Below are 21,209 nucleotides of genomic sequence, written 5' to 3' on the forward strand. Positions count from 1 at the left end.
TGGGGACCCAAACTGGCTAACCCTGCCCTCCACCCCCAAGTGGACACCAGAAATTCCTTCCCACTCATTTCCCCTTTGGCAAGCAAAGCCTCTGGCCCAAACTTTCAGGTGGGAAGGAAGCACGTAACAGGCATGCTATGACTGGCCAGTAGGCTGGGGATGAATTGCCAGGATGAATTTCAGGACCCCCAGCCCCACCCAGCCCCACCAGTCAGTTCCTCTCCTTTGCTCAGTCAGCACCGCCTGAGCGCAGCCAGCCTGCCTGCCTTGCCTCCTCTGGGACCTTAGCTGAGAAAGACTTTCTTTCTTGTTTTCTCAGAGAAGAACCCTACTATCCATATAACATGCCCCACTGCCAGCTCTGGTACCCTGACAAATTGGGGGAGACCGGGGACCACAAAAGTGGCAGGCTGACTACTGCTAGACGGTCCTTCCATATCTCCTCTTCTCAGCTTCCCACAAAGCCCACATCCTTCCTCCATCATGGACCCAAAGAGCACTTCTGATGTTTCCCCGGGTTTAGGATATTTTTCTTCTTCCCAGGGACAAGAGTGAAGGTGCCCAGTCTTTTTGTTTGCTTGTTTATTTTATTCTGAGGCAGCAAGTGGATCAAGAGGTTAGAGAGAGTTGGGTATGGCCAGTGCAAGAGGGTATTTCTTGCAAGTCTGTTTTCATAGATGAATGCATACAAAATAAATGGATGTTGAGCATGAGATTTTGCCTATTTGCTATAGGTTATACAGACAGATCAGATAGACGATAGATAGTTGATAGGTAGATGGATGGATGGATGGATGGATGGATAGATAGATAGATAGGTAAGTGATATACAGATGGGGGGAGGGAGAGGGATGCGTGTCATATATATAACACAGACATCCTGGGAGTGTGATGGCCTGTGCGTGTGTGTGCCCGTAACACAGGGCGTCTGCATTTATCTGCACGGGGTGTGTGTGCAAGGTCTGTGTAGTTATTTTTGCAGGTTGTGTCTGCAGAATAAATGCGTCTGGGTGTCTGCATGTCTGGAGAAGTGGGCGTTTTAGTGAGCCTGCAGAGTATCATATGTGGACATGTGGGACTTGTGAGCTTTGGCGTTCGTGTGTGCACATCCCAGGGTTGTGCACCCTGTTCAACGTTTCTCTGTTCCCTGGCAGGAATAGCGCGGGACTTTTTACCTCATGTCTTCGTGAGTTTTGCTTTGCGGACTGAGGGGGAGGGAAGTTAGAGGGAGCCATGTTTGGGACCCGAGCTAGGTTGTGGAAAGGTGGGGGAGGGGAGGGGTGCGTGGTTTGCGATAGAAGGACGGGAGGGGGTGCTGTGCCCAGATGCAAGTGTATTTGTACCCGGGATGTCGGGAGCCTCCTTCTGCCTGGCAGTCTGCCGCTCAGCAAGCAAGGGGATTGAGTTTGCGAGGCTGGGATATGTAGGAGGAAAGGATGGAAGTGTGTAGGCGGAGGGGCTGGGGCAGGAGCGGGAGCAGGCGGAGGGAGCCGAGAGGGGGCGTGGCCTTCCACCCGATTATCCCCGCCCACCCTGCCAAAGACTTCTTCTGATTGGCTTCCCGACCGTGGGGCTCAGGTTACATTCGCAAGCCGAGCTGAGCGCGGGAGAGAGGACCCGAGAGGAGAGCGGCTGGTTCGGCGCGTGTCGGCGGGTGCCCCAAGAACCCCAGGGTCCCCATCCAGCATCAAACAGACCCCACCCCCGCCCTGTGCGAACCTCCGCCCCAGCCAAGGACCCCCCAACACCAACATGGACTGCTGCACCGTAAGTTAAAGGGCCTGGGGGGCGGGAGGAGACTGACACTCAGGTTGTTCTGGGGTTGGGGCGAGGGACGCTCGAGAAACCCCTGCAAGGCAAGTGAGTGGTGAAGAGGATGTGGATGACCGAGGAGTAATAAGGGGTGCCTGCTGCGACGTGGGTGATGGGTGATAAAGGTGCCCGCCTGACTTGGAAATCCTACGAAAAATGCTTCTCCTGCTCGCGGGGGCGTCTGTGCGCCCATCCTCCAGGCAGTCTAGGTTGGGCCGGGATCTCGGCAACCTGCCACAGAGCCCGGGAAAGGGTTCTGCAGCATGGAAGCTGCAGGTTAGACGACAGGTGGAACTTCCCCCAGAGAACCTCTGGGAACCGTCGCCTAACAAAGCTGCGGTTACTCCTTTCCCCCTGGCTTTCGGCCCCGACCTGCATTTTCCATCCCGCTGACAGCGAACAAACCGATCAACAAGACCCTCAGACAAGCGCTATGCAGCGCAGGGTGGGATCATCAATTCATATTCATCATCTTAGTTGTGATGATGGGCAGCAAAGAGCCTAGTCAGTGTGGTTCTGGGGAGGGCTTGGACCGGCCCCCAACGCCTTCTCGCTCTGGAGGGGGCTGGGAGAAGTGACCGCGGGAGAGCCTGCTGGTGAGGGAAGGAAGCGTCTGTCATTTGTCAGCGCCCACACGGGAACCTGTATGCAGCAAGTACCTAGAGCAAAAGTAGGTTGTTGTTCAGGTGACTCGGTATGAAAGCACCTAGCATGGGACCCGGCTCCTTATGAGAAGGAATATATATATATATATATATATATATATATTTATATATATATATATTTACCCCCACGTGTGGAGAAAGATAGACTACTCTGAACTCCTTGTATTCCCATTTGGTCAGCCCAGCTATGGTACAAGAGGTTACTGACTGCTGGCATTCTGCACTTCATGGCCTACCACAAAATAAATAAATAAAGTGATGTATGGAAGGAAAGAAGAACCCAGATCTAGAAGTGGTGAGATTTCCCTATTTCTTTGTGGCCAAGAGGCAGAGAGAGCTTAGGGGCAAGTAGTGGTCATTATTATAATTTAAAGTCTCATTAGTATCAATAATAGTTGCCAACTTGTGAGTGCTTACCAAGTGCCTGGCCCTTTATCTTTTATCATCACAACAACCCTGTGAGGTAGGTATTATTTTCCCCATTTTACAGACGTACAAACTGAGGTTTTGAAAGATTAAATGATTTGCCCAAGGAAGAAGAGCAACTAAGCGTGGAGGCAGGATTCAATCACAGCCTTGTCTGATTCAAATGGTTGTATTTCAGCCTCTACTCTAAATATTTATGGTTTTTTTCCTCATAAAATGTGCTTATAAAAGAAAAGGGGGATATTAGAGAAAAGTACCCAAAAGAAAACTGTCAATCATCAACAATCTCACCACCTGGAGAAACATCTTGATGACATATCTCCTTCCAGTCTTTTCCCTCTGCTTGTCATTCTCTAGGAAGTGAGTTTTTGTTGTAAAAGGAGGAGAGGACTCAATGGAGGTTCCTGGGCTCCCCTGAGGAAAAGTCCCTCCCCCACAGCAGTGTTTCATTGGATCATGGGTGTTCTAGGACATGAGTTGGTAGGAGACGGGGGTGGGGAGGGCCATTGCTGAGAAGGTGAGAATGGTGGGGTGGAGAAGGTAAGTGGAAAGAGGCAAGAGAGCAAGGGATCTAAGAAGCTCAGGAGGTGCCTGCAGGAGTGATTAGGGTAGGGTGTTGGATCCCTGCCTGTAGGCTTTGGTCCGCCATGGGCCATGCTTTTGAGTGTCTGGGAAGCCATATTGAGGGACTGCAGGCATGGCTGGAATGAATGCCCCCTGGAAAAAGGAGATGCTGCCCATGTAGACAGAATAGGGGAGAGCACACAATTTTCCCAGAGACCCTGGGCCCTGTGTTTCCTGCACACAGGAGCCTTCACCTTTCAGCCCCTCTCCTAGGTCTGCAGGGAGAGAGAGCAGCTTGTCAGACTGTGCAGTGCTGAAGGACTGTTGAAGCTGAGCATCTTTGCACCCCAATCTGTGAAATGCAGGGATCTGGTTCAGGGCTGGAGGGGAGCCGGGATGCATAGAGACAACAGTGTGCATTTGAGGGGCTAGAGGCAGGTCCCTCTTTGCTTTCACTCTGGGGCTCTCCTCACTGACTGCCTAACTGGTGTTTGGGAACAACCTCATCCTGCCTTACTGCCTTCTTTCCCCCTTGGTAAGGAGGGTTCAAGAGAAATGAAGAGGAAGAAAACATCCCTGATATATATATATATAAGACCAAGCTGCCGGTTCAAATGCTCTAGTAGCTGATTGCTGATTTACCTAGATACATATACACATATACATATACATATACATATACATATACATATACATATATATGAGTTTCCTGCATTCGCTTTAATATGAAAAGGCAAAGAACCAGTTTGGGGGGGATTTTTTTGCTTGGTCTAGTTAACTTGGTCCAGCTAAATTCATAGAAATAATAACCTGTCCTGAGTCAGTGATTAAAGCACAGCCTTCTGTGCTAGACCACTTCAGTATTTGCTAGCTGTGTGACCTGGAGCAAGTTACAAAGCCTCTCTGGGGCTCTGGTTTCTAAGTTAAGGATTAAATGAGGCGATGTGTGCAATGTGCTGAGCACAGGGCTGGCACATAACAAGCCGGTGAGTAGGGATAATTCTTAAAGCGATTAGGATTTGGGAGCTGAAGGGGACTGAAGGGGTCTCGACTGAGCCTTAGCTGTGGCTGAGGAAATTGAGACCCCAGGGTGAAGTGATATGCTCTGTTAGAACCAGAGGCCATGGCTCCTGCTTTGGGGATCAGTGTGTGTTTCACCTGTGCCTCACCTCCCAGATGCCTCCCAATTTGAAAGGAGCTCTCAGGCACACACCATCAAACCTTGGCTTTGGAAGGCCCCCACCAAGGCGCCATGACCAACAAGCTCTTCTTGGCTTCCTTTCACTCTCCTTCCAGTTCTGCCCATGGATGGGCCGCCCAGCAACTCTGCCCTGAGAATTGGGTGGAGACAGAGGGGATTGATTCTGGGGAGAAGCGGTGAGCATGTCGGGGGGTGTCTTTGCCTGATGTTGCAGGTTTCCATTCTGGGCTCAGCTGGGGTGGGTTGTGACAGCAGAGTCTTAGCATAGTTGGGGGGAAGAGACCCCTTCCACTGCCCGACCTCCCCACACCTCCACAGCCACCACGGCCAAGGCAGAGCAGTGGGTCGGGAATGTTTTTTTGGTGGTTGTCCTCTTTTGAGGAGAAGCCTCACTCTTCTCTGTGAATTTCCAAGAAAGGGTTGAGCTCTGAGACTCATGGAACCCAAAGGAGTTGTTTCTGACCTGGAAAAGAGAAAAGGAGTGTGTCAGGCCCTGTCACACCACATCAGCCCCCTGACAACCCCTTTTAACTGCATTTAAATCATTTGTGGGCGTCTTGAGTAGCAACTGAAGAACTTCAAAACCCAGGAAATGGGAGCAACATGGGAAGCCTGGTGAGGGTAACATCGAGGGAGGGGAAGCCATTTTTAAACCTAGGCTTGGGCAGCTGCCACTTAAATGTGTGCTCCTGGGGCAGTGATCCCTGAAGGCCTACAGGGAACGGCATAACTTCTATGAACTCATTGGGTGAAGGCAGGGTGGGGTTGATTAGAACTGAATCACTGTTATTAATACAACACCTTGGTCATCTTTTGCCCTAGAAGAAAAAGACAGTGGAAGTCCTCAGGCAAAAAGAATGAGGGCCAAATCAAGGGAGAAATGCCCATTTAACTGAAGCCATCCCTGTCCCGACCCACATTAAAGCTGTGAGTGATGTTAAACAGCATCCCAAGGACCCAGGGGCAAAGTCCCTCTCCATTCCAGAACCTTGTCTCTGAAATCTCCGGAACCATTACCATCAGTTTGACTCTCAGCAAGAGCAAGCTGTAGGAGAAACAGAGGCCTACTTTGGGGCCCAGGAGGAAGGCTCGATTGTTATTAGGGTAAACCATTTGAAATTGTTATACAAAAACAATTATAATGTTACTGTATGACCACTTTTTACCTACAAAAACAATTGTCATTTTAAAGGATCATAATAATACCTACCATTTACTGAGCACCTAGACTGTGCCAGAAACTTTATGCACATCATATTTAATCTTCCCCACTACCTAGAGATAGGTTTGATTATCCTTATTTTCCAGAAGAAGGAACTAAGACAGGAAAAGGTTGGATAACTTGCCCAAGGCCACAGAGTCAGCAAGTGGTAGAGTCTGATTCGTTTTCTTGACTGCATCTGCTTATCCTGTAAGTGGGATTAAAAATATACTCTGGACTCTGATATACAAGAGTTTGAGTCCTGGGTCCACCGCTAACTATCTGAATGACCCTAGTAGGTTTCTGAACACTCTAATCTTCAATTACTAGGGATAAAATTTTACTAGGTAAAAATTACCTATTTTACAAGGTAAGTGCGTACATGGGAGCTATTGTCAAAATTCCTTTCTTCCTCATAGGCACATCAAGGAAAGGGCTTTTTGCTCCCGCTTATCTTTCCTTTGTCCTTTTTTGGAGTGAAGACTTTTCTCTATGGCTCCTTCCAGACCATCCCCTCTCTTCTGAGTATGAGTTCATCCTGGGGGCAGTAGAAAATGGAGAGAATCAATGGGAGACCCTCTCTGGACCTCCATCCCTAGGTGGGGGGAGGCTGGGTCACTGAGAGTTGGCCCCACCCTCTCCCTAATTCCAGTTTTGGGCCCTGGGATGATTTCACTCACGGAGGGGACTGTTCTGCAATCCTGGACTCAGAAGAGGCCCTTCTGAACTGCAGGCACCCCCTGGAGGGGGGGGGGGGCGAAGGCCACATCCAGGAGTCCCTGCTGCCTTTTTCTTTGTTCCTCCAACAAATCCACCCTCCACCCTCCAATTAACTCAGCAGCACCCCTAATTCGGCTGTTGGCCCTGGGTCCAGTCCGGGGTTATCTGGCTTTCTTGTATCCCATGCACGTCTCTTTCCTGAGTCAGGAACAAAACTGGCACTGAACCTTCCTCTGTGCTTGCCGCCGCCCAGGAGGGGGACACGCGCGCGCACACGCACGCACAAACACACGCGCACAGCAGCGCACGTCCCTGCCTCAGCCTTTCTCCCCGACCGGAACTCCCATCCACTCATCTCTCACCCTGGCGACGCCCTCGTCTCAATCCCCCGGGCTCTATGCCTACCCTACCCCCGCGGGGTCTCTCGGGTCTTGGCCCAGTCACCGCAGAACAATCCCCCTGCCCCGCTCCCAGGAGAGCGCCTGCTCCAAGCCGGACGACGACATTCTAGACATCCCGCTGGACGATCCCGGGGCCAATGCAGCCGCTGCCAAAATCCAGGCGAGTTTCCGGGGCCACATGGCGCGGAAGAAGATAAAGAGCGGAGAGCGCGGCCGGAAGGGCCCGGGCCCCGGGGGGCCGGGCGGAGCTGGGGGCGCCCGGGGAGGCGCGGGCGGCGGTCCCAGCGGAGACTAGACCAGGTGAGCCAGGCGACGCGCGGCGCGCGGAGGCTCCTCCTTTCCCCGCCCCAGGGCCTCGCAGAGAGCCGCGCCCCTCCTGCTCCTGAGCAGCAAAGGAAGACCGAGGGCGGGCTGACTGGGTGGAGAAGGGGTGTGGGCGGGTGGGAGGAGGCTGAAGGTACTGGGGTTCGGGGAGCTCATCTGTTCCTCTCTTCCCCGCCACCCTGCTGTCCCACCCTGGACCGAAGAAGAACTGAGCATTTTTGAAGGTAATGAATACGACCCCAAAGCCGGGGCGGGGGGTGGGGGGCGTCTCAGTGGGAGAAAAGGACTAAAACTCCCCCAACTCCTTCCCTCTGCCCTCCATCATCACCCTCCCTGTTGGGAAAATGCACCCTGCACCTGAAAGTTTTCCGACAGGCCGAGATGCCTGAGGCTGAGACAGGGACACACACCTGGACCCACACAAATGCGCACTCACCCCACTTGGCTGCACAAGGCCGGGCCGAAGGCCACAAACACACTGCGGTGCACACACGTACCTGCCGCGGGGCTCATTTCAGCTTAGTGACTCGCGGGACGGGGAGTGGGAGGTGGGTGCGGTTCTGGGTGACTGGGGACCCCCTGGCCCTCTCCGCCCTAGTGTCTTGGTTCGGGAGGAGAGAAGGGAGGGGGAGAGGAAATACAGGGAGAGGGCAGATTCTCAAACCTTCTCTCTCCTCAGTTCCCGAGCAGAGATGGATGCCGCGCCCCCTTCGCAGTGACGAGACTTCCCTGCCGTGTTCGTGATCCCCTCCTTCCCACCGGCCTCCCAGCTTCAGGAGCCCTCCTGCGCCCCCAGAGACTCCATTTCCCAGGCTGGCTCCGTCGCGGAGCCGCTAAATCCGTGCCGGTTTAGTTAGTTCTCCCGTCTAGTCTGGTCCCCGTTTGCTCTTCCCACCCTAGCCCGCAACCCCGCGCTCCCAAATCTTCCCCGTTTTGCTTCCCGCCCGCCTCTCCCCGCCCCCAGCATGCAGCTCTGCCTCCGCAGCCTCTGTGCGCTTCCCTGCGCCACTGCGAGGGCACCCTAAACGTCGCCCAAGTACGTTCACTTAAAAAAGAAGAAGAAGAAAAAAAAGTCCTGTCCTTCCGTGCACAGCTCAAGGGGGCGCCCTGCATCTCTGTGCTGTTTCTGCCGCAACGTAGCACCGGAACTTTGGATCTGGATCCAGGAGAGAGGGAGGAAAGGGTTTTTATGGTGGCTGATACCCCTTGCTTTGATCGGAAGGGAAGTCCCTATTTCACACCCCAGCCTCACGCCTGCCTGTTATCTGCCCTCCCCCTCTCCCCAGCGCATCCTGAGAGCCGCCTCCCCAGCTCTCTTCTTGTTTATACAAACGCTGTGCGCCTGGGAGGCTCGGTGGGAGGAGTCTGCCGCGGCCCCGCCCCCGCCCCCGCCGGGATCCTGGGGCTGTGGCCCGAAGGTTTTTAATCTCCGTGTGTGCATGTGACCGTACTGGGTTGGAATGTGAACAATAAAGAGGAATGTCCAAGTGCTCAGAGGGTGCCAAAGGGGAGGGAGCTGGGGTGCACAGGGCCACCGCTTGGAGTGTGAACTAGTCCCATCTGAACAGATCACAACGCTGGGCGTGGGGGGCACCTAGGTTGAAACCTACTCCTTTGACCCAACCAAACTTCCAGCCTGCAGCAGCATCTCTCAGACTGCCAGCCCATTCCTTCCCTTACTGGTACTCCTCGTTGGGCCGCCTAGAGGAATTCACCCCACCCGCAGAAAGAATAGGGAGACAATATGGTACCCAAAGACTTTATTGATATTCCCACTCAGCCTCCCTGCCCCGCCCCCCCGCCAGGGATCGGGAGAGAACTCAGACAACCGTAGGGAACTTGGACTTGGTGGTCGTCACAGTGCTGGCAGATGGGGTCCTCTCCAGGAGCCCATTGCGAGATTTGGCCTTCACAGAAGTTTGCTCAGATATCCTAGGAGCCATGGCATCTTCCCTGATGGATGGAAGAAAATTCTGGGCGAAGGTGGAAGCCTTCTTTGCAAAGACCCCACCCTTTAACCCAGGCCCTTTTACATTTTACTGTGCATGAGAATCATCTGTGCCACTTGGTTAAAATACAGTTCCCAACACACACACACACACAAACACACCAGATTCTGTTTTAGGAAAGACAGGATGTAGTCCAGGAATCTAAATGTTTCACCAGCTCCTATTGATTTCTATTGGGGTAGAATGAGGACCACAATTTGAGAAAGAGTCTTCTCTGTTCCCTCTTCTGGACCCCAGGAAACAACGTAGGTTGATGATGGAGGCAGATTTCACCTCTCCATCCCTAACTGTCCCATGCAAAAACAATTAGATGCAGTTGAGTACTCAGGACAAATCTAGCTCCTGGCCTCCCTTCCCGCCACTACTCCCAAGTTGCTAATGTATATGAAAATGCTTTATAAACTACAAAGTGAATAGATTTTTTTTTAAGTTTGCAGGTCAGGGCATTCCTGCAAAATGAGCCATTCCCTGCACCAGCTTGTAAACCAGCCCTTCTACCCCGGATACCTTGCTCACCCATGCAATACGTAGGCTGCCTGCTCCCACCACCAAATCCCAGGACTGAGTAGCATTCCTTAGCCCTAAAGATCTGCTAAGACCTCCAAGTTAGGCGGCTGAAGGTTCCTACTCTCAGCCCCAGGCCTTTCCTCCCTCTCTGTACCTCCTTGGCCCTCCTACTCACCAGAGGTCACTACCCCCATATGTGGCCTTGGGCCTCTTCCGCCTCTCTTTCTGGAACTTGCTCAGGCAAAATGCAGCAATTGACAGGACCAGCACGCCCATCAGCACTCCTATCAGAGCCCCAGCCACTCGGCCTTTAGAGGAGTCTAAGGAGACACAGGACCCCCAGAGCTGCAGACCTTCCTGCCTCCCCAACCCCAACCTGCCAGCCTGATCTCCATCCAGCAGCCCCTACCAGTCACAGAGAGGGTCAGCTCACAGGATGCACTGCCCAGCTGGTTGGTGGCCACACAGCGGTAGGTGCCCGAAGAGGTCAGGGAGAGGTTGGTGAGAATGAGTTGGCCAGACACCTCATCTAGAGGGGGAAGAGGAAATGTTTCATCACTCATGCAACCAACGAGAGCCTTCTATGAACATAGCATATTTCATTTCATCCTTACAGCAATCTTGTCAGTTGTAAATGACTTAGCCTCATTTTACTGGTGGAGAAACTGGCTCAGAGAAGAGAAGTAATTGTCTGAGGGGACTCAGACAGAAGTGCCAAAGCCACTGCAGCAACCTGTGTGCTCTCTCCATCCCGCAGAGCTGCCTTTTCAGGGCCAGGGGAGGGAGGTCCAGGGGCAGAGGTGGTAGGCTGCACACACAGGAAGAGTTCAGAAACTGGCAGCGGAGTTGGGGAGAGGTGCTTATTGGCTAAAGTCAGGTTTCTGGTTGGAAGTAAAAAGCTGGAAACCGCATCCTCTGGGGTGGCTCTAAAGCAATCCATATGCTTTTCTGAAGCGTTTATCTCTGCTTTAGCAGGCAGAACACAATGCCAGGAGGTAATCTGGGGGGGGTTTTCTGGGTTGCTAAAGGGGTTTTCTGAGGCTAGGGGGGAGAAGAGACAGGGCAATTGGAGCCCGTCTGAGGAAGCTGAGAAATCAAGGCTTGTAGAAAGTTCTATGGTTCCACCAAAGAAACTGGCTACATGATTCAAGCCAGTCCAGGCTGCTCTGCTTCTGTTTTCCCTCTAGTAAGTCTGGAAAGGATTCATGACCCTTAAGAAATCCCACAAAAGCAGGCAAGTGGGAATCATGAGAATGCCTCCTGCCCCTCTACTCTCTCCCAGAGTATCAGGAGTATACGTAGCTTGAGAAATGCCCCCGGACCACCCAGCCAGAGCATGTGCAGGAAGACAGATAGGAGGGAATCGTAAAGGAAGCCAAGAAAGAAGAAGGGAAGAGTATCTCGGTTTGCCTCACAGTCCCAGTCATGGGACTGGTAATGTGGATGTGTGAGGTTTAGAGGCCAGGTTTTCCCAGGTCCTGAGTCCCCTCTTTCTTGATTCCCTGGGTCCTTACCTTGCACCATGCTGCCAGGAGAAGGCGTAGGAGAAGATCCAAGATGCACCCAGTTGTACACTGGCCTGGGAGCTCCCTGGGAAGAGCTGCATCTCAGTGCAGCAGCACCTCCCACAGAGGTCTGCCCACTCTGACTGCACAAGGGACTACTTGGGGGCACTGCAACAGGAATCGCAGAAAGTACCTTAGCAATCTTCTAACCCCACCCCCATTCAAGTGCTGGAATTCCTGCTTCAACACCCCTACGAAATAGTGAACCATTTCTGTTCTGACACCACTGCATCCCCAGGAAGTGAGTTCCACTGTTGGAAATTCTGATGGTTAGAAAATTCTTCCTCTGTGTTAATCTGGTATCCACCCGTCAGTCCCAGTTCTTGCCCTCTGAGTCCACAAAGAGAAGTTAAAATCTCTCAGCCACAGGGCAGCCCTCCAGATATTTGAATACATTGGTCATACACCACCTCCTAAGTTTTCTCTTTCCATCTAAATATCCCTGGACTCTTGAGTAGTTTCTCCTGGTGGCTCACTTGTGAGCAGGCTCTAGTTTGGGGTGAGATGGGAGCTCTGAACCCAAAGCTGGTGCTCAGGGAAGGAGAAGCCAGCACAGAGCTACTGACTTGGGGAGGAGCAGAATCCGAGAGGCAAATGGGAGGTGACTCTGTGGACAGAGCTCTTGGGGGATGACTCTGATCCCCATATATGGAGAGGACATTTTCTCTAAGGCCTTTGGTTACTGAGTGTTGTGGGAGGGGACACTGTGCAGAGTGGATCTGCAGTGTGACTAGATTAGAAGACTCTGGGGAAGGGGCATTTTTCTTTGGGATTCTGGGTGGAGTTGTGTGCTTGTGCTGGAAATCGGAATTAGGGGAGATTTAGCAAAGCCAGAGCAAACTCTCAGGGCAGGTGGGTGGCTTATGGGGCCCAGCCTGCCTCACCCAGCACAGTGAAGTTGATCAGCCCCAGCCCATTGGTGTAGAAATCTGGCGGGTTGTTCACATGGCAGAGGTAGGTGCCAGTATCCGAGGGGTGGACATCCGTCAGTTTCAGGGTGGCTACTCCTCCCGTGGGGGGATTCTGAAGCAGGCTGGCCCGCTTTGCCTTAGAACCAGTTGGATACAGATGGCCGCTGGTGAAGTACAGAATCTGGGAAGAGGCAGAAGATACACGATGTGCCTTTTCCTGCCTGGAATCAATTCTGTAGTCCTTCCTCATAAACGTGGGTAGAAGAGGCCTCTCCCTTGCACCAGCCAGAGAAGCTGGTACTTGGCAGAAGAAACCATGATCTATCTGCCCCAAATACCACTCCCTTCTAAATGAACTGGATTCCTTGCTTTCAGCTAAGCTTGGTTCTATGTGAAAACATTTTTTTTTTAAGTATGACTATGAAAAACAAGCAATGCAAATATTCTTAGAAGGGGCGAGTATATTTTCCTACTATCAGCATTAACACCTTCATGTGAATGGGTTTGTTTACTGAAAATGGGACTGCAGTACCACAGGGGAGTCGAATATAGGAGGTGTGAAGAGGAACTGGTGATATAGGGCCCAGACTGCAGCCCTGGGAAGAGCTAGGAAGGGTCCGCTTATCTTTTCATTCAAGCATGCTGATCCCCAGATGCACCCCCCGACCCCATCCCTTATCCTGGAAGGGCCTTCTGTGGGCCTTGACCCTGCATCTCTCCAGGCCACCTCCTCCCAGAGGCAGAGGCCTGGCTCCCGCGCAGTTGCTCCCAGCTTACGGGCTGTGACGCAGAGACGGGCTTCCCAGGCTGCACAAAGCTCCACTCCAGGGCGAAGTTGTCCCCCACTGACGTGCTGTAGCTGCAGGTCAGCTCGACGGTCTGGCCCACGGGCGTGCTCAGCGGCTCGGCGGGCACCTTCACCTCCACGGCTCGCCCGGGGGCTGGAGTCCAGAGGGAGATCGGCCGGGGGCGGGGGGCGGTGAGGCGCTCAGGCAACGCCTCGCGAGGGGCTGGGGTGGCAGGGGAGGCCCCGACCCCCTCCCAGTGATCTTGAGGGTCCAGCGCAGTATGCCGCTTCTACAACTGGAGGCTGGGGCTCCCTCCCCTGAATCCCTCCCTTCCCCAAACCTAAGCTTTCCGGGAGGGAGGCGCCTGCAGCTTGGCTGGGGTTTTGTGGGTGAAAGGACCCAGACCGAGCCAGGTATGAGGGTGTGTCTGCAGGGGAAAGGAAAACAATGGTCCTGCGGTGGTTAAGCCCTCGGCCTCTGAGAGGCCAGGCCAGCCTGCGGGCTTGAGTGCCCCTCTCCTCTCTCCCACCGCCTTGGACGCCCCCGCCCCAGGCCTCGCCCCGGCCACCCCCTGGCCCCCCGTCGGCGCCAGCGGGGTGACTGAGCAGCCCCGAAGGAGCTCAGGGAAGCGGGGCCTCTGCCCGCTGCGCTCATCGTCGTCCCGCCCAGCCCCTTTCTGAGCTCACCACTCACGCAGACCAAACCCAGCAGGGCGCCGCAGAGAAAAGACCCCAGGAGCCCGGCCATGGCCGTGTCCTGCCGTCTGTGGGTCGGTCCAGGTGCCTGAGTCTGGGGATGGGAAGGGAGCGCCCGAAGAGGGTAGTCGCCTGGTGCCAGGCGGGAGCGGCACTGGCTATCTCAGGGCAAACAAGGGGAGAGGCCGGCAGCTTCGGGTAGAGAAATGCTCCTCCCTCCTCCAGGCCCCATTCTGGAATCAGGCTAACCCTGCCCTGGAAAAGGGACACCTTGAGGAGAATGCGTCCGGACTGGAGCTCTGGAGAGAAAGGGTGCCTCGGGAGGAGGAGGAGGGAGAGCAAAACGCCTCGTGAATGGAACTGGAGAATGGCATTACCACCGTGGGGCCTTCGCACAGCAAGCCCAAGTCCCAGGGTGCAGACTCTTTCTGACCCTGTCAGAGATTCTTGTTCCTTCTAAGCTCCTCTTCTTTTCTTTGGCTCTTTTATCACCACTTGCTGAGGTAGGTGTCTCCATGGAAACTACAACTTCCTCCCCCTCCCAGGGTCACTCCATTTTATAGGCAGGGAGACTGAGACCTAGAGGAGACCCCACCCATGACAGGAAAGGGCATGGCCTTCCCATGCGGTGCGCCCTCGGGGAGGAAGGAAGGGCTTTCCACACTGCTTCACTGCATAACCCCTGGGGCTACAACGCTGGATTCCCCTTGTCCATGCTATGCCCAGCTATCACCAAGAAGTTAGGATTTAACAAATGATTATAATTACTGAATCATTATATAGATACCTCTTTTTTCTTTCTAGTGTATTAGAATAGTCAGAGGGAAATACCTGAAATTACTGAACTGCAAATCCAGCTGCTTGATCTTTGATAATGATTTTATATAACTATACAGCCTTTATCTTATGATTGTAAAAACCTTGTGACTGACCCTCACTTGTACCCCCTTATCCTGCTGTTCAACTTTAGAGTCTTATGATCACTAAAGACAGCCCCTAATGTTTATAAATGAAGAGCCTCGAGTCAGGCCAGAACTAACCCACCTCAATTCCAAAACCAGCTTGCTGGATGGAGCTGGATTTAACCAAAATTGGCCTGCCTGACATGTGTGGTAACTTAACCTTTAACCTAGAAGTGATCAACACCTCATTATATTACTAAAAATCACACCCATCATCACATTAAGGCTTATATACATTCTGTGACTAAGCATGTAATCAATCTGTGCATGCTCAATAATTAGATCATCGCTAACCTCGTCATCTTGAGCCATTGTGCTCATTATCCTAAAACCTGCCAATCTTTTGATACTATAAAACTATCAGACTTACTGCTGTTTGGAGATACAGATTTTTAGACCCATAGGCCATCTGATCACTTAGCAATAAACTCTTTCTCTCTTTGAAACTCTGGTGTCTCAGGTCATTTGAGCACATCAGGCAGAGAACACACTGCCTTTGATCAGTGTCAATTTGGCAACCCAGATGGGACAAAGGTTCCATAAAGCAAGAGTCCAACTGCCCGAAGTTCTAGAGTCCCAGCAGAACAGGTAAACATGGTAATGCAGCCTTTATGGCTGCTAGACTCTTTTAGTCTAGAGGCTCAGCAACCGGGTTTTTCTCTGCTCTGCCAGCACTCCAGACCCTCAGTGCCTTAAAAATCTTCATAGAGAGAAAAAGTTTCCATTTTCAAGTCCAGACATCTGACTGCATGACTGGGACATCAAGGTAAAAATGGATCAGGAAATTAGTATGGCGGTTCAAGTTGCCCTGGACCTGGCTTTGAGGCCCGGGTCCCACTTCCAGAACAATCCCCCTTTGCTCTCAGCCCTCACCTTTCTGTTTTCTGGGTTCCATTTTGAATAGGATTCAAGACCTTTAAGGTATACTCCTGTAAAATAAGTAATCCAACAATTAATTTGTATTTAATGAATTAAGTAAGTGTATGATGCCTGTTTAACTGTTAATTGATATGTTCAGTCTAGTTATTAATTGCTGTGTTACCTACATATATAGTAAGTGTTATGTGTCTGTTTAAATTTGTTAATTGGTGTGTTACTGCATTTATATTGTTAAAGTGCTCAAGTGTTCAGTAATTGGTTACTGATTGTGGAGATTCTCTAAAATGGAAATCTAATTGTAATAGCATTCCCGAATATAGCCCTTTACACTGTATTTTTTGGAAATATTTTAGCTAAGAGCCCATAGGAAACAGCAAAAACAAAAACAAAATAGTTTATTTCTGTAGTCTAGAATCAGTATGATTTAGAATCAGGAAAGAAATGGCCTGAAAATAGTTCTATAGAAAAGAACACAGTATTAGAGTTGTTCCGCAAAAGAGAGGGTAGAAATGGGATGAGACAATGTATATTTGATCCTTTGTTCCTCTCAGAAGCATATTTCTCTGTTTCTGTTTTTTTGTGTGACTAACTTTCTATTTAAATCTCTCTGCTTGTCCAATGTATATTTTCATACCTCTGGATGGTAATAGCAAATTAATAAAATACTCTTAAAGAGCTCTATTCAAATTGCTTAAAGACAAATAAGTGCTTTTACATATATAAATTAGAATTCCTGGGTCCCAGAGAAAAATACCCTGTAGGTACCAGGGTTCAAGGTGTTAGAATTTGTAATTACTATAAACAAACCTGGACATTGGAAAGAAACTACCACCTGGGATTTTTAAGAGGCAGCAGGGGGTTGCCTCAGAAAATGGTAAAGAAGTTTCCAATTGTCCAGGTCACAGCTTTAAGTGAAACTGATCTAATAATTGGAAACAGCTATAAGGGCATAGGAACTCTCATCAACACTAAGGCCATCTTAGGGGTCTTAAATCCCACTGCCCTCATTTAAAAATTTAAAACCTAGTTCAACAGAACAGGCCTCATTCTTTCTGTTTCACCTATCCCTGCCCTCAGGGCCAGACCAGATAATGCAGCTATGGGGAAGGGTTGGGCGCAAAAAGATGGGGGAGGTGTGGGCTTGGTTTGGAATTCTTTCTACTAGGACTGGAGATTAGAAATGGAAGCCACAGAAGAAATGCTGCAGAATAGGCCATGTTTGTTCTGAAAGAATTCCTCAGTTAAATTATTTTTTCTACAAATACTTTTGCAATGTTAACTGTAGTAAACAAATAATTATTGAAATATAAGTAGCCTTGGGATAGAAGTAATTGAATAAGATCTAACTGCTGAATTTCAGTAAGTAAAAGAACATGCCCTTAAGAACTATGGAAAAGATTTTCTGGATTTATGCTTGGAACAAATTGTGCAATTGTAGTATATTTTCCAGAGCAGGATAGTCAATATACTTTTGAGGTTGTTCATAATTTTAGGATATTATGAAAACAAAGAGATCTTTTCAACCTCCAATTTAAAGAATAAAAAAATAAGCAAATACAGCCACAAAAAATGCAGTGACAAAGTCTAGTCCTATTCTTGTTTTTCTTTTTTTTTTAAATGACTTTTTGAATCAAACAAATACAATATCATTCTACTTAGGTGTGTTCCCTCTAAATTTATACATGTTTACTGATAAAATAAGCTAGCATTATATCTATTAGATCTTTATTATGGTGAAAAAAAGTTTGTGTTTAATGAAATTGTTATTATTTTGACAAAGTTTATTTTTAAAATAATTATGTTTTGTAAGATGATCTTTTTGGTGATTTAAAGTATACAAGTATGTAATACATACATGATGTGCTTTGTTAAAGAAAAGTTTGTAGTTTTATCCTCAAGAAAGTGTAGGACAAAATCTGAGTGAATATGGAAAGTTGTAGAAGGTTTGTGAAAGTGAGTTTTGTTTATTGTAGTCAATGCTGATTAAAATTTCATTAGTTTGTCTAAGGGAATATGGTTTGTCCTAAAGTAAAATGACTAGTTTTAATATTTAAGACAAGACCTGAATGGATATGGAAAGTTGATGAAGGTTTGTGAAAGTAATTTCTGTCATAGTCAATGCTGACCAAAAATTTGACAGGCCTGTTTATAGTATTTTTTAAAGAGCTTTTGTGTCAAACTATGTAGTCATACAAAATTGGAGTTTAGTTTTCTCTCTATTAAAATGTTGTAGATTCTTGGTCTGCCCTTAATGAAAGATTATAAAAAGTTTTTCTTAACCATCTGAGTACTCTTTCTAGAAAACAAAGATTTTATATCATATCAGAAAAACATCCTTTTTGATGTTTATGTTGACTTCATCATCCTTTATTTCAGAAGACAAGTCTTCTCACTTTTAAAAGAAAACTGTTGCAAAGGTTTGGGAAGCATTACATAATTAAAAGGGATTTTCTATCCTACTGTTAGCTAAGTTTGTGTGGGTGAGATGTTATTCATATATTTAAAGATAGTATGAAATTCCTTAAGACTTGACAGTGTTCTCACTGACCATGTTATATCCTGATACTGATCTGCATGATGTTGGACAACAGTATGATGTTATTAGTCTTGGTTTTAGTTATTCTTAGAAGAAGTTTACAGATCATGGAAAACAACCACATTTACTTATCAATTACACTACTTTGCTCTAATGCTTCTCTAAAAGTCAGCTACAAGTCAGAACTTCATCTTCAACATAAAGGGACTTTAAAAGAGAAGCAATGTTACTGCAAAGGAGAGGCTAAGCCTACTTACAATTGCCTAAGAGTCTCCCCCAGAGAACCTCTTTTGTTGTTCAGATGTGCCCTCTCTCTCTAAGCCCACTCGGCAGGAGAACTCACTGCCCTCCCCGCTATGTGGGACATGAATCCCAGGGGTGTAAATCTCCCTGGCAATGTGGGCCATGACTCTGGGGGATGAGCCTGGACCTGGCATCATGGGATTGAGAAAGCCTTCTTGACCAAAAGGGGGAAGTGAAATGAAACAAAATAAAGTTTCAGTGGCTGAGAGATTTCAAATGGAGTTGAGAGGTCACTCTGGAAGGTATTCTTATGTGCTATATAATGTCCCTTTTTAGTTTTTAGTGTGTTGGAATGGCTACAGGGAAATACCTAAAGCTGCTGAACTGCATCCCAGTGGCCTTGATTCTTGAAGGTGATTGTATAACTATGTAGCTTACATGGTGTGACTTGTGATTGTGAAAACCTTGTGGCTCACACCCCCTTTATCCAGTATATGGACAGTTGAGTAGAAAAATGGGGACAAAAATTAAATGAAAAATAGGGTGGGATGGGGGGATGGAATGTTTTAGGTGTTCTTTCTTACTTTAATTTTTATTTTTGGGAGGAGTAAGGAAAATGTTCAATAATTGTGATGAATGCACAACCATATGATGGTACTTTGAACAACTGATTGTACACTGTGAATGATTGTAGAGTGTGTGAATATATCTCAATAAAACTGTATCTTAAAAAAAAGAGAAGCAAGGCAAGTATATAGATGATGTTCTACCTGCTAATTAACATAACCCTGGTCAATGTATAAAGGTGAGATAGGACAAAAGTGCTATGGTTTGTGTTTGATGATCCCAATAAAAGTCAATTGTCAAATGTTTTTATTTCTGAAAATAGCTTCATTTAGAAAATGCTTATAAGGAAATTAGGGCCTAGCCTGTAGCAGTCATATTTATTCCTAAGCTTTAATTCTGAGATGCTTTGTTCTTTGTGTATAACCCGGTAATTCCCTGGAGCTTTGGGTATCTATGTGACACCTGAGACTCAGAGTTAGAGTTCTCCAGTTCTGAAAGTCAGCATTACTCCATACAGCAACTATTAAGGAAGATGAAAAAGAAATCAGACTTCAGTTAGAGATGAGAATGAAGCTGATCTGGTTAGGATTAAGGTAAATCAGAAACAGGGTAAAAGATGATATTGTCTGTATTTTAAGACTCTAACTTCTGTGTGAGACCAAAGTAAAAGAAGTTTATTTTGTCCAAAATTTAAATTTTCTGTGGCACACTCTCTAATTTAACCTGTTTGGTCTGTTTATTTAAACAACCGAATTCAGCTTTATTTGACATGGAACCTACAATAGGAAATGAGATTTTGATATTCTGTATAGGTTAATTTAATACACTGATGCATTTCAGAGTATTTTGGGCAAAAAAGGAAAAAAAAATTTGCAAATTTCCTTGAGGGACTGGAGAAAAAACAAGGAATTATTCAAATTCCCCACCCTGGGGAATTCTTGCCATTCTCTTAAGCAATAGGGGCTCCAAATTTATTAAGCCAAGTCCTTGACCTTGAGGCTTGCCCTTATGAAACTTATTTCTTTAATTGCAAAGCTAAGCCTACTTAGAATTAATGCCTAAGAGTCACCCCCACAGAACCTCCTTTGTTGCTCAGGTGTGGTCTCTTTCTCTAAGCCAAACTCTGCAAATAAACTCACTACCTTCCTGCCTACATGGGACATGACTCTCAGGGGTGTAAGTCTCCCTGGCAATGAGGGACAGGACTCCCAGGGATAAGACCTGGCATCGTGGGACTGGCAATGCTTTCTTCACCAAAAGGCAGGAGAGAAATAAACAAAATAAAGTTTCAGTAGCTAAGATATTTCATTCTCTTAGAGAAAAAGAGGTCATTCTGGAGATTACTCTTAGCAAGTTTCAGCCAGGTATTGCAAACTGCCATAGTATGCCAAGTCCCAACCAACGGTGTTCCTGAAAACCCTGAAGAATATCCTGGGCTGTCTCTAAGACTCTATAAAATTTAATTAACTTAATTATTAAGTTTATTTTTCAGAGACTTAAACCTCCAAATTGTTCCTATCCCAGATAAGCCCTGAAACCCATAGATACCATTCTCTCCAAGAACCATAACCAGTTTCATTCCTCTACCCCATAATGCTGGTGTCCCTTTCAAGCATGAAGAAGTCAGAATAGTCATTGCTCAGATATCCCTCAAGATTGAATGATCAAATGAGAGGGAGGAATTGTAACTGAGAAGTTAGGATTTAAGGGATGATTATGATTACTGAATCATTATAGAGATATTTCTTTTTTTATTTCTTGTATATTAGAGTGGCCAGAAGGAAATGTCTGAAATTACTGAACTGTAATCCAGCTGCCTTGATCTTTGATAATGATTATAGAACTATATCCTGTGATTGTCAAAACCTTGTAAACCTTGTGACTGGTCCTCACTTCTACCACCTTATCCTGTTTTTTCAACTTTAGATTCTTATGATCATTAAAGACAGACACTAATGTTTATTAATGAAGGGACTTGAGTCAGCCCAGAACTAACTTACCTCAATTCCTAAACTATCTTGCTAGATGGAGCTGATCTAACCAAAATGGGCCCACCTGACATGCACGGTAGCTTAATCTTTAACCTATAAGTGACCGATACCTCATTATAATACTAAAAATCATGCCCATCATCACAGTAAGGCTGCCATTTTCTTACATACATCTGTGACTAAGCATTTAATCAATCTGTGCATGCTCAATGATTTAGATAATCTCTAACCTCATCATCATG

General features: G+C 48.1%; 2 protein-coding genes and 1 long non-coding RNA gene across 4 annotated transcripts; 1 reads left to right on the forward strand and 2 right to left on the reverse strand.

Annotated features, from left to right (window-relative positions):
* The first annotated feature begins 1,575 nt into the window (after positions 1–1,575).
* NRGN (neurogranin) lies at positions 1,576–8,808 on the forward strand. Of its 2 annotated transcripts, none has more exons than XM_037841848.1 (4): positions 1,576–1,767; positions 7,064–7,290; positions 7,518–7,538; positions 7,994–8,808. In XM_037841848.1, the coding sequence occupies exons 1-2, from the start codon at positions 1,753–1,755 to the stop codon at positions 7,283–7,285; spliced, it is 237 nt and encodes a 78-aa protein (XP_037697776.1). In that variant the 5' UTR covers positions 1,576–1,752; the 3' UTR covers positions 7,286–7,290; positions 7,518–7,538; positions 7,994–8,808. The 2 variants fall into 2 exon arrangements, with proteins under 2 accessions (XP_037697776.1, XP_037697775.1); XM_037841847.1 differs by having other exon boundaries at positions 1,578–1,767; positions 7,521–7,538.
* On the reverse strand, positions 2,939–6,937 carry LOC119538728. The gene is made up of 3 exons (XR_005217639.1): positions 6,550–6,937; positions 6,228–6,407; positions 2,939–5,131 (listed from the first exon to the last, which is right to left on the reverse strand). It is a non-coding gene; the product is annotated as an uncharacterized LOC119538728 (long non-coding RNA).
* A 251-nt stretch (positions 8,809–9,059) lies between the features above and the next one.
* On the reverse strand, positions 9,060–13,956 carry VSIG2 (V-set and immunoglobulin domain containing 2). The gene is made up of 7 exons (XM_037841846.1): positions 13,781–13,956; positions 13,084–13,247; positions 12,280–12,487; positions 11,345–11,503; positions 10,240–10,359; positions 10,006–10,150; positions 9,060–9,267 (listed from the first exon to the last, which is right to left on the reverse strand). The coding sequence occupies exons 1-7, from the start codon at positions 13,839–13,841 to the stop codon at positions 9,135–9,137; spliced, it is 990 nt and encodes a 329-aa protein (XP_037697774.1). The 5' UTR covers positions 13,842–13,956; the 3' UTR covers positions 9,060–9,134.
* Positions 13,957–21,209: the final 7,253 nt, after the last annotated feature.

The sequence above is a fragment of the Choloepus didactylus genome, chromosome 6 (assembly GCF_015220235.1).
Source record: "Choloepus didactylus isolate mChoDid1 chromosome 6, mChoDid1.pri, whole genome shotgun sequence".
NCBI classification, from domain to species: domain Eukaryota; kingdom Metazoa; phylum Chordata; class Mammalia; order Pilosa; family Megalonychidae; genus Choloepus; species Choloepus didactylus.

Excerpts from the sequence above, each read along its gene's own strand:
- VSIG2 (XM_037841846.1), bottom strand. The coding sequence starts at position 13,841 with ATGGCCGGGCTCCTGGGGTCTTTTCTCTGCGGCGCCCTGCTGGGTTTG. Across the intron at positions 13,248-13,780 it reads GGGTTTGGTCTGCGTGAGTG|CCCCCGGGCGAGCCGTGGAG; the intron begins GTGAGCTCAGAA and ends TCTGGACTCCAG. Across the intron at positions 10,360-11,344 it reads TCCTGGCAGCATGGTGCAAG|ATGAGGTGTCTGGCCAACTC; the intron begins GTAAGGACCCAG and ends TTCCCCCTCTAG.